The 14514-nt window shown below is 55.0% G+C and overlaps 1 protein-coding gene and 1 long non-coding RNA gene across 2 annotated transcripts in view; one reads left to right on the forward strand and one right to left on the reverse strand.

Moving 5' to 3' along the window:
- Positions 1 to 890: 890 nt before the first annotated feature.
- Positions 891 to 8217, forward strand: LOC134473452 (uncharacterized). The gene is made up of 3 exons (XR_010043649.1): positions 891 to 1244; positions 2020 to 2156; positions 8035 to 8217. It is a non-coding gene; the product is annotated as an uncharacterized LOC134473452 (long non-coding RNA).
- A 5233-nt stretch (positions 8218 to 13450) lies between these two features.
- The window catches only part of Rpn1 (ribophorin I), a 36648-nt gene continuing 35584 nt past the window's right edge, over positions 13451 to 14514 (reverse strand). The window contains exon 10 of the mRNA XM_003461492.5: positions 13451 to 13988. Within this exon, the coding sequence (XP_003461540.1) occupies positions 13806 to 13988 (183 nt within the window). The 3' untranslated portion in view covers positions 13451 to 13805. The remainder of the gene's footprint in view (positions 13989 to 14514) is intronic.

The following is a 14514-nucleotide window of genomic DNA, read 5'->3' on the forward strand; positions in this document are numbered from 1 at the left end:
GGCTGAGGCAGGAGGATCTCCTCAACTTTGAAGTCAGCCTAAGCTACATAGTGTGCCTCTGTTTTAAGAAAAAAAAAGATAAGTAAATGAAGAGCAGAGATTCAGAGCTGTGCAGTCCAGGGTCACCCCTTTCCTACCTGGCTCTGTGGTGGCCCCATATCTGCTCTCAGCTTAGTCCCTCTTTAAAATGGGCAAAACATGGACCAGGACTGTCCTCAGGTCGATGCAGAGATCAGCAGTACTTAGGACAGCACCTAGTGTAAAGCAGGGCCCTGGAAAGGTCCCCCAGGGTCACCCTCTGCCATCTGCTGCCTCCCTCTCACCTGCAGCCCTCTTTAGCAGGGTGCCCCCCATTGCCCTGTCCTGTCTCAGGGCCACCTATTTCCTCAGCCTGTCCCCAAGTTGATCATCATCCCCTGGACTGTTGACATTAGACTGCAATATAAAGTGAAATAGCAGAAAAAATTCATTTTCTGTATATGCTGATATACTTCAGAGTCATTTAAATCACCTACTAATAGGTTCACAGGCAAACATAGAGGAAACACTTAAAAATGGTAAAAGGAGGCCAGGGATGTAGCTCAGCAGCACAGCGTCTGCCTGGCAAGTGCACGACCCTGAGTTCAATTCCCAGCACAAAGCAAATTGATAAGGGGCCAGGCATGTGGTACAGGACTGCAATCCTGACACTGTAGGAGGCTGAGGCAAGGGGATCACAAGTTTTGGCAGAGCCTGGGTAACTCAGCAACTCAGTCAGACTCTGGCTCAAAGCAAAACATAAAAAGGTCTAGGAATGCAGCTGTTTGAAGTCCTGGGTTTCATCCCCAGTACTGAAAAAAAATCGTCCTCTTTGTGCTCTCTCTGCCCCTGTATGAGACCGCCAGGGAAAGAACAGCCCCAAAGGCTGGCCCGCATGGCCCCATGAGTGTCCCTCAGCCCAGCAAACGCCCCTCACAGGCCTCATTGCTCTGTCAACATTGTCCCAGCCAGCAGCCACTCCAGGAGCCACGGCAGCTTCCGAGTGTCCCAGGCTGCACCGGGCTGGGGACAGACCTCACAGGCACAGCACGCAGAAGCCTCCAGCCCCAGCAGCAAATCGTGAACTGTGAAATCCCGGGAAATGAAATGCAGCTCCTGGCCCTCTCTGTGCTGGGGTGGAAGGACATCCCTGTCACCAAATCTAAGGAGCCAAGATGTATACCACACACCCTGGATGCCTCCCCCAAAACGTGTGCCACACCCACGTAAGTCCTCAGTGCTGTGGCGCCCACAGGGGAGGGTGCAGAGGTGCTAACGTGTGGGTTACAGCGGACACAGGCGATCCCTCTGCTGCTCTTAGTACCTGCTGGTTTTTCTTCCTTACCTTTTGCAACAGGGTCTCCTTAGCCCAGGCTGGCCTCAAACCCAGTGATCCCCCTGCCTCAGTCTCTCAAGAGCTGGGATCACAAGTGTTTGCCCCCACACCCCATTTATTGTGTGTGTGTCTGCGTGTGTGTGTGTGTGTGTGTGTGTGTGATACTGAGGACTGACTCGGGGCCCGCACCCTGAGCTACGTTCCCAGCCCTTTTCATTTTTTGAGACCGAGTCTTGCAAACTCAGCAAATGACTCAGGCCAGATTTGAACTTGCAATCCTTCTGCCAGACTGCTAGACTTACAGTTGCTTGCCACCACGCCTGCTTTGTTGTTAACTTTCTGGTAACTTTGAACTTATTCCTAAAGAAAAAAATTTTTAAAAAATCAAACACTGAGGCAGGCAGAGGCAGCCGGTATGCACGATCCCCACAGTACAGACAGGGCAGAGCAGCTGTGGGCCAGGCAGTGACACACAGGCCCTGGGCTGCACTGACAAATGGCGCAGAAGGGGCTCATCATGAGGACAAGAAAAGGAAATGGGAACAGAGATGACTTAGCCTCCCTCAGGGGCCGGCTGGGCTCCGTAGCCCTTCATGGCCTGACAGGAAGGCCCAGAGTCCTGGGTTTCCATGTTGGTCTTTTTCTTTCTTTTCTTTTGAGGACAGAGTCTCACTATGTAGCCTTGAACTCACCAGGATCCTCCTGCCTCAGCCTCCTGGGTGCTGGGATTACAGCATAGGCCAGGCTGATTCAGAATTCACCCCTCCCTGAAAATTCCCTGGAGGCACCAGGGAGTCTCGAGGTGAGTTTCCCAACTGTGCTTCCTTCATGGCTGGGCCGTGTGGCCAGGCATCTGGGCACTGAGGGTCAGGGCCACTCTCCCGCACTTGGGCTGGTGTGTGCTTCCTTGCTGGCACTGGCTGCCACCACCTGGGCAGCAGCCCCTGGGCTCAGGCCGTGCTGTGGGCAGCCCTGCTGAGTACACTCAGAGTACAGACACTCCTGGGACAGCCCCACGCCTGCCTGAGCCCCTGGAACCTCCTACCTGTGTCAGAGATGTGTCACCCCAAACACACTCCAATCCCTGCCACTCCAGGCAGGCCCAGGGGCCCTGCTGATGGCACAGAGGCCCACGGGAAGGGCTGCAGCCACAGGGAACCCCAGGCAGCGGGAGGAGCGTAGGGAGCCCTCCCCCACTGGTTTCTATCCTGTCAGCATTGGTGGCCACCTCGCACCGTTCAGTCAGTGGTGTCACCATGGGGTGACCAGGGTTCCAGGCCCCCATCTCAGGGTGAGGCCAAGCATGTCCTGAAGACCTGCTGGCTGTGTCTGCTGGGCAACACGGAGACAGGCACAGACACACCACATGTTCCTCATCACTGAGACAGGGTCTCTCTGTCCCTGTCACCCACAGCAGGGGAAGAGGTACCAGAGTTGTCACCATTGCACTGATGACATGTGGAGGCCACTGAGCACATACTCTGCTTTGTTGTTATTGTTATTGTTTTTTGTTTCTCTTGAGACAAAGTCTTGCTACACATTTCAGGGTGGCCTTGAACTTGTGGCGATCCTCCTGCCTCAGTCTTCCAAATGCTGAGATCACAAGTGTGCAACACCATCCTGGTCTTGAGCATGTACTTATGGCTAGGCTATTGACAGATGATGTCCCCACAATTCTTTCTTTTTTTCTTTTTTTTGTACCGGGGATTAAACTCATGGTGTAGCACTTGCCAGGCAAGTGCTTGTGCCCCACAACAATTCTTGTAGTATAAGAATTTTCACAGGCTCCAAATTCTATTAAATGGAGGGTAGACGCCACAATCCCATTCTACAGATGCAGCAACTGAGGCTGGCCAAGTCCTCACCGAGATCCCAGATGGTACAGGGGCAATGGACCCACCCATGACACCCTTGCCTTTGAACTGCCAATCTGGGCCTGGCATCTCCGCCTTTCTTGGGAGCCAGCCTGTGCTGAGTCCCACCGCAGTTGGTGGCACAGAAGATATCAGAGGCCACGCCACCTGTGCACAGAGCCACAGTGACACTGGAGGGGGCACACCACCTCCAGGGTGGGCAGGGGCTGCCTGCCTCCGTCCGTTACTTGCTCCCCACTGGCCCCGCCCCCCGCAGCAGTGATAGATGGTTTACCCCCCCACCCCCCTGAGCTTGCGGTTGACCAGAATCCTGAAATAATTCCATCAAGACCGGAATTCATGCAATGCTCGCATCCTGATGTGGTGAGCGGCACCGTGGGGACGGGGACAGTGAGGCAGCCTCACCCCCACCTCGCCCACGGATCCGGAAGGCCCCTGGGACAGGAGTGGGGCCCTGATAAGCGCCACCTGACCGGGAGGCCCGGGTAGAGAGATTAATGCACAAATTGTCAACAACCTCCATGTCCCACGGTCAGGGGGATCACTCTGAGAAAGGAAGGACAGTGAGCCCTCAGCTGGAGACAATGAGCTGGCCCTGCCCTCAGCCCCGGGCTAGGGTCCCCACCGCCACCAGCCTGGCACGGGCAACTGGGAAGGAAGGAACAAGGAATGTGGTGGGGCCCAGCTGCCCCAAGCTGTCCCCAAGCTGTCCCTGGCCTGCATAGGCCCTGGCTATGATGCCCAAGTTTGGTGACACTTGCTGCCCAGCCAGCCCCAATCCATTGGCCCTGGGAGGAGGTGGCTCTCTGCAGGACCTGTGTCCCCTTCACAGAGGGACTTGGCAGCCTTGGGTGGCCATACCCGGGGTGCCCCATCCAGGGCTCCAGCAGGAGTTTCATGTCCTTGCAGGGAGCCTATAATCAGTATGCCCCTCACATGGCATATGACAGGCCAGCTCTGTATCCCATGTCACAAGGTACCAGCCTCCAGAGGAAACCTGTTCCCTGGCATTGGTGACCTTGGCCCATGTCCCTACACTAGTGAGTCTCAGCACTTGCCACTTGATATAAACCCATCCTTCTCATTAGGTCACCGAGGACAGTGGTCACAGGCTTGGGGGCTCCCGAGCCAGCCACGGGCAGAGGCAAGTTCAGGGACTGAGTGTGTGAGGTGGGAGCAAATGGAGACATGCAGACCTCATGGGGCTCAGGTGTGGGTTGCTCCAGCTGTGTGAGCTGGAAGTGGCCTGATCAGCTCTGCTATTGCAAGAGAGAAAACAGGAGAGTGTATGGAATGCATTCAGCTTTTAGTAGTGATAACAACATTCTGTGGAGAGAGCACCTATCCACAGGGGCTGTTCGTGTCAGGCCCCACAGCCAAGCTCCACCCGAGCAAATAAAACTGAACAGTGTGGCATTTCTCAAGCACCTTCTATGGGCCCTGGACCCAGTGCTGCCTCTGGTGTCCACCTCGCCCAGTCTGGCTCAGGGGTGGAGTGTGGACAGATGCATAATTAAAGGCCACTGGAGTTGGTGGACACACTGCACCTCTGAGCAGCATTTCTCAGGGAAAGGCGGGAATGACAGCATCAGACCTCAGTAATCGGGAGGATCGCTGTGAGCTCAGGCCGGCCCTTCTCAAAAAAACAGAAAAAGTATTTCTCAGGGAATTCATGGGAAATTGGTAACAAAGCCAACTGGGTGCAGGAACTGCCCACAAGCCAGCCCAGAGTCGGTCTCACAGGCCTGCAGGGCCAGGTCAGGAGGGGCCCAGCTTGCCCACTGCCACCTGGCTTCTCAGGAGAGCAGTGACCCCTGAGTTTCTGGCCAAGCTGAGCCACGTGGTAGTTTGCGGTCCCCTCTGTCCCAGGCCCCCCATGAACTGGCTTAGCCCCTACTGACTGGCCAAGGGGACCTGGGCCACCATGCAGGATGAGGCCCTGTGTCCCCACACTGTCCTCAGCTTGCAGTCCTCAGTCTGGGGAGCCCAGTCCAGGGGCTACAGATAAGAAAACTGAGGCAGGCTGGGTTCCTGGGGGCCAGAGTGTCAGGGCAGGGATTTGAACCCCAACCGTGTCCAGCCTCCCCATGCAGAGACGGTGCCACCTGCCACTTTGGCTGCCAACGTGCTGGGGGCGGGCACCCTCTGGTGGCCGGTGGGGACTGCACAGCTCTTCCCTGCCCTCTCCACTTGGGGCCCTCTTTGCAAAGGTGGCCAAGGCTCCAAGAACATGCAGAGCCTTAACCATGCCCAGGGAGCAGGACAGGGCCAGGCCTGTGCCTGTGGCCACTGCCCAGGCTTGACTGAGAGCCTGTGTGTGCACTGCACGCTCAGCCTCACCTGACCTCCGCAAAGCAGGTGGCTCCCTCCCGTGGGTGTCATGGCCTGAGACTGAAACTCGCCTGACCCCAGACAGCTTCCTTTAACAGCGCCCGTGGCCTCCTGAGTCCAGCAGAGTGTGGCACTGGCAGAGAGGCTCAGTTTACCCTATGAAATGGAAGCCGAAGACTTCTATTATGGGTTGTTTGAGTTACACTGTGACACTTGCTGCCGGGGACACCTTTCTACCTGTTTTAAGAACCAAAGTGGACAGCTGGGGTGGTACACACCTGTAATCCTAGCTAGCACTCAGGAGGCTGAGGCAGGAGGATTACTGCAAGTTCAAGGCCAACCTGGGCTACGTAGTGAGTCCAAGGCCACTCTGAACTACATAGTGAGGTTCTGTCTCCTAAAAAAATTTTTTTTAAGTCAAATAAATGTGGTTCCATTCTGGTAAGAAAGACTGGGAAGTCAGTAGGGAGACTGGCACCTGGACACAGCTGATCCTCGAGTTGCAGGGAGTGGCTGCTGCATCACTGGACTGTGCTCAGAACCTTCCCTGCTGAGACCCAGAGTACACCCCTCCTTCTGAGCCCCGATGATCCCAACACTTCCAGTCCAAAAGTGGGTGTGGCCAGCCAGGCATGGTGATGCACACCTGTCATCTCAGCACCAAGGAGGCTGAGGCATGAGAATCTCATGAGTTCAAGGCCAGCCTGGGCTACATAGCAAGACTCTGCCTCAAAACATACAAGAGTATACTCTTGGCCAAATGGACCCACCACACACACACACACAAACACACCACACGTCTCCCAAGGTGCACACACATCTGTGGATGGTAACCAGGAGGGCTGTCCCAGGGCCAGAAGCACTGATATGGGGTTGGGCACAGGGGAAGATGCAGCGGGAATGGGGGCAGTCCCCCCAACATGAAGTAAAGACCCAGGTAGAAAAATGAACACCGGGGCTAGGGATTTGGCTCAGCGGCATAAGTGCCTGCCTTGCAAGCAGGCAGTCGTGAGTTCAATTCCCCGTACCAATAAAAAGGAAAAAGACAAAAAAAAGAAAGAAAGAAAGAAAAAGAAAAATGAACACCAAAGTGCCCGGGGCAGGACCTGACTTACTCAGGCACCGGGTCTCCCATGCCCATTGGGTCACTTGTCCCATCTGTCACAGAGGCCTCTGTGGTTTAAGTCCCCCGGCCTTCCTGCATAAGATGCTTGGTCCCAATCACACCAGTATTGAGGGCTGGGGCCTTTAAGAGGCGGGGCCAAGTGGGTGGTGCTGGTGTCCGGGCTCCATCCCTGGGGTGGAGCTGCACTGCACATAAGAGGGGGCTGGTGTCACCCAGTGACCTTTGGAGACAAGACTGTTATGGCACAAGGCCACCCTTCTGCATGCAGCCAGTGCCTTTCCACATCTCTGCCACCTTCTAACACAACCCTAGCCATGCTGTTTGTACCCCTGGGCTACCAGAACCACAGGCTACAGAAACTTCTCTGCTTTATAAAGCACCCAGCCTCAAGCATTTTATCAACAGCAACTGGGAGGCAGCCAAGACCAAGGCCCTGCATGCACCAGCTGGGCTGCTGAGCATGGTCAGATGAGGCAGGCAGTGTCCCCACCACCACAGACAGTCACAGCGGTACTCTGACCCTCTGTGAACGCTTGCTGTTCCCAAGCCCCAACAGGCCCTGAGGTCCTCCAGCCACATGGATACTTACTGCTGTGCCATATGCACACGGTACCAGGGGTTGCCCTCACCACACTAGGACAGGTGTATTGTTACAATGGGGACACAAGAGAGAAGATGTGACTTACCTGGGTGTGCTGTCCTGTGTCTATAATCCCAGAACTCTGAGGAAGGAGGGCTCAAGTCCAAGCCCAACCTGGCAAGTTAGCAATTGAGTGAGACCCTGCCTCAAAATAAAAAAGGGCTCAGAATGTAGGTCAGCGTGACGGCCCTAGTTCCACTGCCAGTACTGCAAAAAATAAAAATGTTGGGTAACTCTCTTCAGCTTGCCCTGAGGGCAGGACCCGGTCCCATTCCATGTGAGTCTGAGCCCACCCAGTTCTGAGGCTGCCCCAGGTGTCTCCCACCACACACACACACACAGTCAGATGCACAGACACACACAGGCACACACACAGACAGGACACGCACCACCTCTTCCTCTCCCATACCCTGAGCACAGACCCCACGTCACCCTGGCTCCCAGCACCCACCAGTGCCTGGGTCACAGACAGAAGATGGACACCTATGGGAGGGGACTGGATACCCAGCAAGGCTGCCATGCAGAAGGGAGCTCGACCTACCCAGTGGCCCCAGGCTCACAAAGACTTAGTGCCATTTCTGCCACCCCCAGACTGGGACAGTGCCTGTTTGGAACCACAGGCCCGGAGGACCCAGTACCCTGTGAAGTCTGCACACGGGAGCCACCCAGCAGGAGTGTGCATGACCCATTTTCTGTGCCCCTAATGCAGGTACAGAGAAAGGACAGAGAGGGGCCACTGCCTCAGGAAGGACCCACATCTCCCCTGGCATCACCGTCTTCCTCCTCCAGATGGGCAACATGAGGTTCTGGAAAAAGAACTTTCAGGCCAGGTGTGGTATGTGCCTGTAATCTCAGCGCTCTAGGGAGCTAAGGCCAGAAGACATAAGTTCAAGCCCAGTCTGGACAACTGAGTGACTGAATGATATGCTGTGCCAAAATAAAAAAGCTAGCCTTTAATCTCAATCTTGGGAAGACAAGACAAGAGAAGTGCCTTGAGTCCCCAGCCAGGCGGGGTTACATAGTTCAAGGTAGCCTGCACCACAAATTGTGGCCTTGTCCCCAAAAAACCAGAAGAATAATTCTTTTTTTGTTTGTTTGTTTTTATCGGTACCAGGAATTGAACTCACAACTGCCTGCTTGCAAGGCAGGCGCTTATGCCGCTGAGCTAAATCCCCAGCCCCAAAACCAAAAGAATAAAAAACAAAAATAAAAAGAACAGCGTGATGGTGCATACTTGTAACTCTAGGACTAGGCAGGCTGAGGCAAGAGGATCACTTCAAGTTAAAAGCCAGCCTAGCTTACAAAGTGAGTTCAAGGCCAACCTGAACTGTACACTGAAACTCTGTCTCAGAAATACAAAAAACAAAGCAAAACAAAAATAAAAAGAACTGCAGACGCAGCTCAGCAAGAAAGCCCTAGGTTCAATCCCCAGTGCCAAAAAATGAGACAAACAAAGAGAGGAGAAACAAGCCACAAATCTCAAGGGAATCAGAAGCAGTCCAAGGCCTGGCATGGATGTGACCGCATCCTGACACGTAGGCTGGGGCAACCCAGGGGCACCAGGGCACTGAGGCAGCTGGGTCTGCAGGAGGCATGCAGTGGAGTCAACTTGGAGATGGAGGTCCTGAGCCCCAGCAGCTGGGCTGGCGTGGTCCAGGAGGGCCAGCAGTACGTAGGGGCCACAGGGTACCTCTGCAATGCCAGGGTATCTTTAGGCCAGATCCATACCCCATGCCACACCTCCTCTCTGGGATGATCTCCTTCCTTAGACCCCTTGGGCCTTGCTCAGTCTCTGGTACACGGTAAAGACATGTGAGAAATGACCTCTGGAAGTGCTGAGTTCACAAGGCAACCAATCCCTCCATTCCAGGACAGTGCTAGGCGCTGCCTGCTGGGGCTACCTGGGCTCCTGCAGGATACTAGGTACCTGTGAGTCCTTGATCCCGCCCACCTGTCTCTGCTGGGCTCCTGAGTGGCTACTTCCCTGCCCTGCAACTCCTTTCACTGTTATCTGCTGCCTTCCCCTGGGAAGTTTGATGAATTTCCCATGGATGTAGACTGCAGTTTGTGTCCCCCACCCCACCCTGATTCCTATGTAGAAACCCAGCTCCCAAGTTCAGGGTCCTGGGAGGTGATAACCTCATAAATGAAACAAGTGACCTTATGAAAGCACCTCAGAAGCCCCTCACCTCCCTGGCTTGTGAGGATGCCGCTAAAAGCCCCATCTGTGAACCAGGAAGCAAGACCTCACCAGACACTGAAACTGCCATGCCCTGGTCTGGGCTTCTCAGTTTCCAGAACCTGTGGCTAAACCACCAGCCTGTGTCTTTTGTTATAGCAGCAGAAGCAGACAGAGACACCCATCTTAAGATGACTCCTATGGATTCTGTCTTTTGAGCGCAAGTCAAAGGGGATCCTGGACTCTGGGTTTCCTTTGCAATCAGCCCCACTCACAAACCCATCAGGCCTGAGATTTGCCACAGTTTCACTTCCATCTGCCCTTCTGAGGCTCCTGCTGTAATGTCCCCTCTCAGTACCCTGTGGTTGGTTCTAAGCCTGGCACAGTGCACTGAGCACCAAAAGACTGGTAGGAGCTGAGATTCTGAAGGGCTGGGTTGGGGCACTGTGGAGGGTACAGTTATGGTGGTGCACAGGACACAATCAGCTCTGGGCTCAAGCCTGGCCCAGCCTCGAGGTCCTCTCTTCTTCTCTGTCACCTAGCAAACCTGTCTTTCCAGGTGACAGTGCAATTGCCAGATCTCAGGCCACACCAGGCCAGGCCCAAACCCAGCTTCAAGATGGCGCCCGGCCTGGTCCAAGTCAGCAGCCTCTGTGGAAGACATGGGCCCTGGGGTACACTCGGGGGCGCTTCCTGTCTGAGTCTGTGGCCCCCAACCGCTGGCAGCACGGGTTTCCGGCAGGGCTGCGGCCGGGGCCTGCACTATCAGCTCGGCACCAGACGCCCGGTCAGGATACTTGTGGTGAAACTGTGAGGGTGCACTGGTCCTTTGGGGTTTTCTCCCATGTCACCTCCAAGACAAATGGAGGCAGAGAGTGACACCCAGCCCTTCTTCAGCTCTGTTTTCCCCTCTTTGAGTCAGGAGCCAGGCAGCAGGCACCTGCCAGGGTTGGGGCCCTGACACCCAATGGATAGCTGTAGGAACATCTCAGGGCTGCAGCTGAGGAGGACAGGCCCGGGCCACAGAAGACCCTCATAGTAGCAGGGACTGCATGGACTGGGCCACCCTGGGGACCTAGACCACTCCCTAGAGGGAGGAGAAGGCCACTCCTCATTCAATGTGCAGGCCACAGAAGTGACATGCTGGGTCCAAAGCCAGAGGAGAGATGACAGGTGTCTGGGCATGTCACCCTGCACCCAGTAAGGCCAAGCCTAAGCCAAGGCTTTGCACCAAAGCCCCACTTCACCCTGAGATGTACAAGGGGGAAACTGAGGCGCTGTTTACTACTGGGGAAATCAAGGGCCAAGGAAGCACAAGGCTGCTCACAGCCCAATGCGCCATGCCTCTGAGAGCCAAGGACGCCAGGATCAGAGGAGGGTGGGGTGTTGGGTGGGTTGAAGATGCCTCCACACAGTCCCGCCCACGATGCTGTGGGGATCACCTGCTCTGGAGGCCTAGTTGTCCCCATGACCCAGGCAAGGCATCTGCAAACCCAGCTCTCGCCCACGTACCCTGTTCAACCTGCAGCTCCACTCCTGCTGACCCCAGACCCAGTTCTGGTCGGGGCAGGGGCGACTGATCCTAGTTTGCATCACTAGGTGGCGCCCCACCCAGAAAATTGCCTTCCTGGGAAAGCCGGGCCCAAAGGGACTTTACGGCGAGGCAGTCATACGCCTGCGCGAATTCTCAGGCCCCCAGGCGGCCTTCTGCGCCTGCGTAATCGCCATCCTGGGCCGGCGCCTCCTAGTGAAGCGCCGGTGGGTTCCGTAACAACACCAGCACGCACGCGCGGCTGGCTCCCTGGCCTCTGGGCAGGCGCCTGCTGGGCGGAGGATGCCCTCGCCTAACGTGCGGCCAGAGCAAAGTACTCGGCGGCAGTTTCCTGACTTTGCTCCAAGAAGTGAGCGAGGTTTCCTGTGGGTGAGGCAAGGAGCTGGCGAGGAGGCTGGGCGCATCTGAGTGTGGAGGGCGGCAGCTCCCGAAAGAGCGAGCCCTGGGCCCCCAACTCCACCCCTGGGAGGCAAAATTATCCGGGAATGCCAATTACCAGGCAGCTCCGCCAACCATGACCGCAGGGACTCAGGGCCCTGAGACTGGAGTCACGGGTGCCGTTGCCAGGTGGCAAGCATTTGCTGTGCCACTTGGCTTTCAGCACACCATAGCAACTCACAACTGTCCACAGGCAGATAATAGCGCTGCTGCGATTCACACTGCAGGAAACCGATGCTCAGAGTCCACCCTGGGTCATCCCCACCTTAGAATCCGGACCTTCCTGTCCCCTGACGCCCTGGGTTGTCCCCTTCCTAGATCAGCTCTAGGAGCCCTGCAACCAGATTCTGACACGACCCTGGATGCAGCCGAAGTGCGGTACAGCCCAGCTCCGACCCACAGGGAAGACAGCCTGGCCTCAGTGTGGGTGCCACTGCGACCCTGGGCATCGCTGTCTTCCACTTGCTTGGCCTGATCTCTCAGGCCTTGACACATGTTTTCACTTGGCTTCCAGACACCAGTGTCCCGGTCTTTCTCTTACCACTTTTCAACCTGTTAACAATGATGTCCTCTCAAATGGCCAATAACGGAGTGCTGATAGTCTTTGTTGTTGAGGGGTCTGTGTTACCCAAGTTGTTATTGAATTTGTATACTTCAAGAGATCCTCCTGCCTCCTGCCTGGGCCTATAGTTCCAGTTGGGACTATAGCAACATACCATCACAGGTGGCTGAATCTCTTACGCTACTCTCTTCCTGGATCTAGATAACCTCCACTCCACTATTTCCGTATCGAGACACTATCCCAAAGGGTCTGGGGATGCAGCTCAGTCAGTACAAAGGGTTCAATGCCCAGGCCTGCAAAACCTGCCTCAGTTAGGTTGGTGGTGGCATCAGCTCTCAACCCCCATACACACACTTAAGCTGTGCCAACTGCTCCTGCACTCAACAGCCCTGTGTGCCACATGTGAATGTGAACAAGTGTAAATGTAAGGATAGGCACAGTGGATGACACCTGCAGCCTGAGGAGCCACGGGGAGTCACAAGCATTGAATGTAGGTGAAGAGGGACAGGAGGGCAGAGGCTGTGGTGGGACCTGATAGAATCTGAACCTGGGTGACTGGGTGTAGATGGAGGAACACCTCAGGGAATTGAGTGCTGGGGACCCCATCTAATCCCCAGCCCTCCATACCACCTGCATGCCCAGTGCAGACCCTCAGCTCATCTCACACCAACCTTGAGCCAGAACACAAACCTAAGCCTGTCTCACTTGCTGAAGCTCCCCTTAATCGTAAGAATCCCCTGAAAGCTGCCTCTTGGGCTCACCCAATCATGCAGCCCTGTGTTGCATATTCTCTGGCCCATTCCTTGGACCCCCTCAGCATTCCTAGTCCTGGTCACCCCAGGGCCTTGGCAGCTGCTACACCCCCATTCAGGACTCTGTGGCTCAGCGAGAAGGTATTCCCCGAAGGGCCCCACTGGGCCTCCCTCCCACTGTATGAGTGTCTCCCATAGGTGTGGTGGAGCTAATTGGTCAGCACCTGAATTTGTGCTCAGTTCCCTGAATGTCCCCGGTGAGAGCCATCTCTGCTCTCATCCCTCACTGCCTCCTTCATGCTGAGCAGATGGGCATAGATCAGGCACAGGAAGAGGCCACTGTGACCTGTGACCACACAGGTTCAAGTGTGTTCTAGTGCTAAATGACTTCAGGGGACCAAGGGACATAATTATGAACAGTTGAGGTGTGATATATATGTACCAGCCCCCCAAGACCAATATAATTTTGCATTGCAAAGATACATGAGTAAAAATGAAATTAATATGCCAGTGTTCTCATATATAAAATCTAAATACCCACCTTGAAACGAGCTCAGGGGAGCAAATGCACTACTGAGTTAAAAAGCCACTGATTCCAGGGCTGTCCCCAAAGTTAAAAGTAATTTCCAACAGAAACAGAGCGAAAGTTCACAGTCTATGCTTTATTTCCACTTAGTCACACACAGTTTAAAAAAAAACACATCCTCACCAGAGAACTGAACATCAGGACTCAGAAGGTACAAAGCAGGGGTGTCCAGGCTGAAAACATACTCGAGCACTGGAACGAAACAGTGCCAATCTTTGTTCAAAACTCAAAAAGGTTTGGGTCTGAATGGGATTACAATTTTAAAAAAAGGAAAGACTCAGGGCAGAGGGGCCAGCTTCCTGCCTCCTCACAGGGGCAGGCCTGGCTCCTCTAGTTTTATAAATCTCACACACAGCCCTGCACTTCAGTGCCCAACTTCCCACTGGCCCATCCACCCACTACCCTCACAAGCTACAGGGCATCCAGGATGTGGTCGATCTTGGTGACCAGCTCCTGGCGCTTGGCTGAGATCATCTTCTCATTCTCCAGGTATGTGTCCTTCTTCAGCTTGCCGGCCACCAGTCGCTCAGCCTCCACCGCTGATTTCAGCACCAGCTCCTTCACCTGCGTGTCCAGCTTCTGCATCTCACTCACCTGGCAAGGCAGAGCGGTACTTGAGTGTGGCCCCACCCCCACTCCCAGCCCACCACACGCACCTGGACTCCAGCACATCAGGGGCAGAGGGAGTAGCACTACCACCTGGAAAACCATCCCACATGCCTCACGCTATGGGCCTCCCTGCAGACAGCACTGTGGAGCCCTGTGTGGAAGCTGTGCAGTCACCAAGATGCCTCACTGGCAGGCAGGATACTCGATACTCTGTGCCTCCCTGTGCCTGTCTAGCTAGACCCTTTAAATCAGGCAGGCCAAAGACCCCAGGCTGTTGCCTATATGGTCACTTTCATTCAGCATTTAGCAAGTAATAGCCATGCATGGCCTGGGCACAAGTCCCAGCCCAGAAGCCAGCAAAAAGGACACAAGGATGAGGCTGAAGTCCTCATGAAGCTGGCACACAGTGAATATGTAAGCAGATGAAGAAACTGTTCTGGAAGCAGCAAGTGCCACAGAAACTGGTCCCAGTTAGGGGGTGCAGAAGTGAGGCACCTGCCCAGGCTCACAT

Source organism: Cavia porcellus, unplaced genomic scaffold (assembly GCF_034190915.1).
Source record: "Cavia porcellus strain 051 isolate PalLab524CR breed Dunkin Hartley unplaced genomic scaffold, mCavPor4.1 scaffold_27, whole genome shotgun sequence".
Lineage (NCBI taxonomy): Eukaryota > Metazoa > Chordata > Mammalia > Rodentia > Caviidae > Cavia > Cavia porcellus.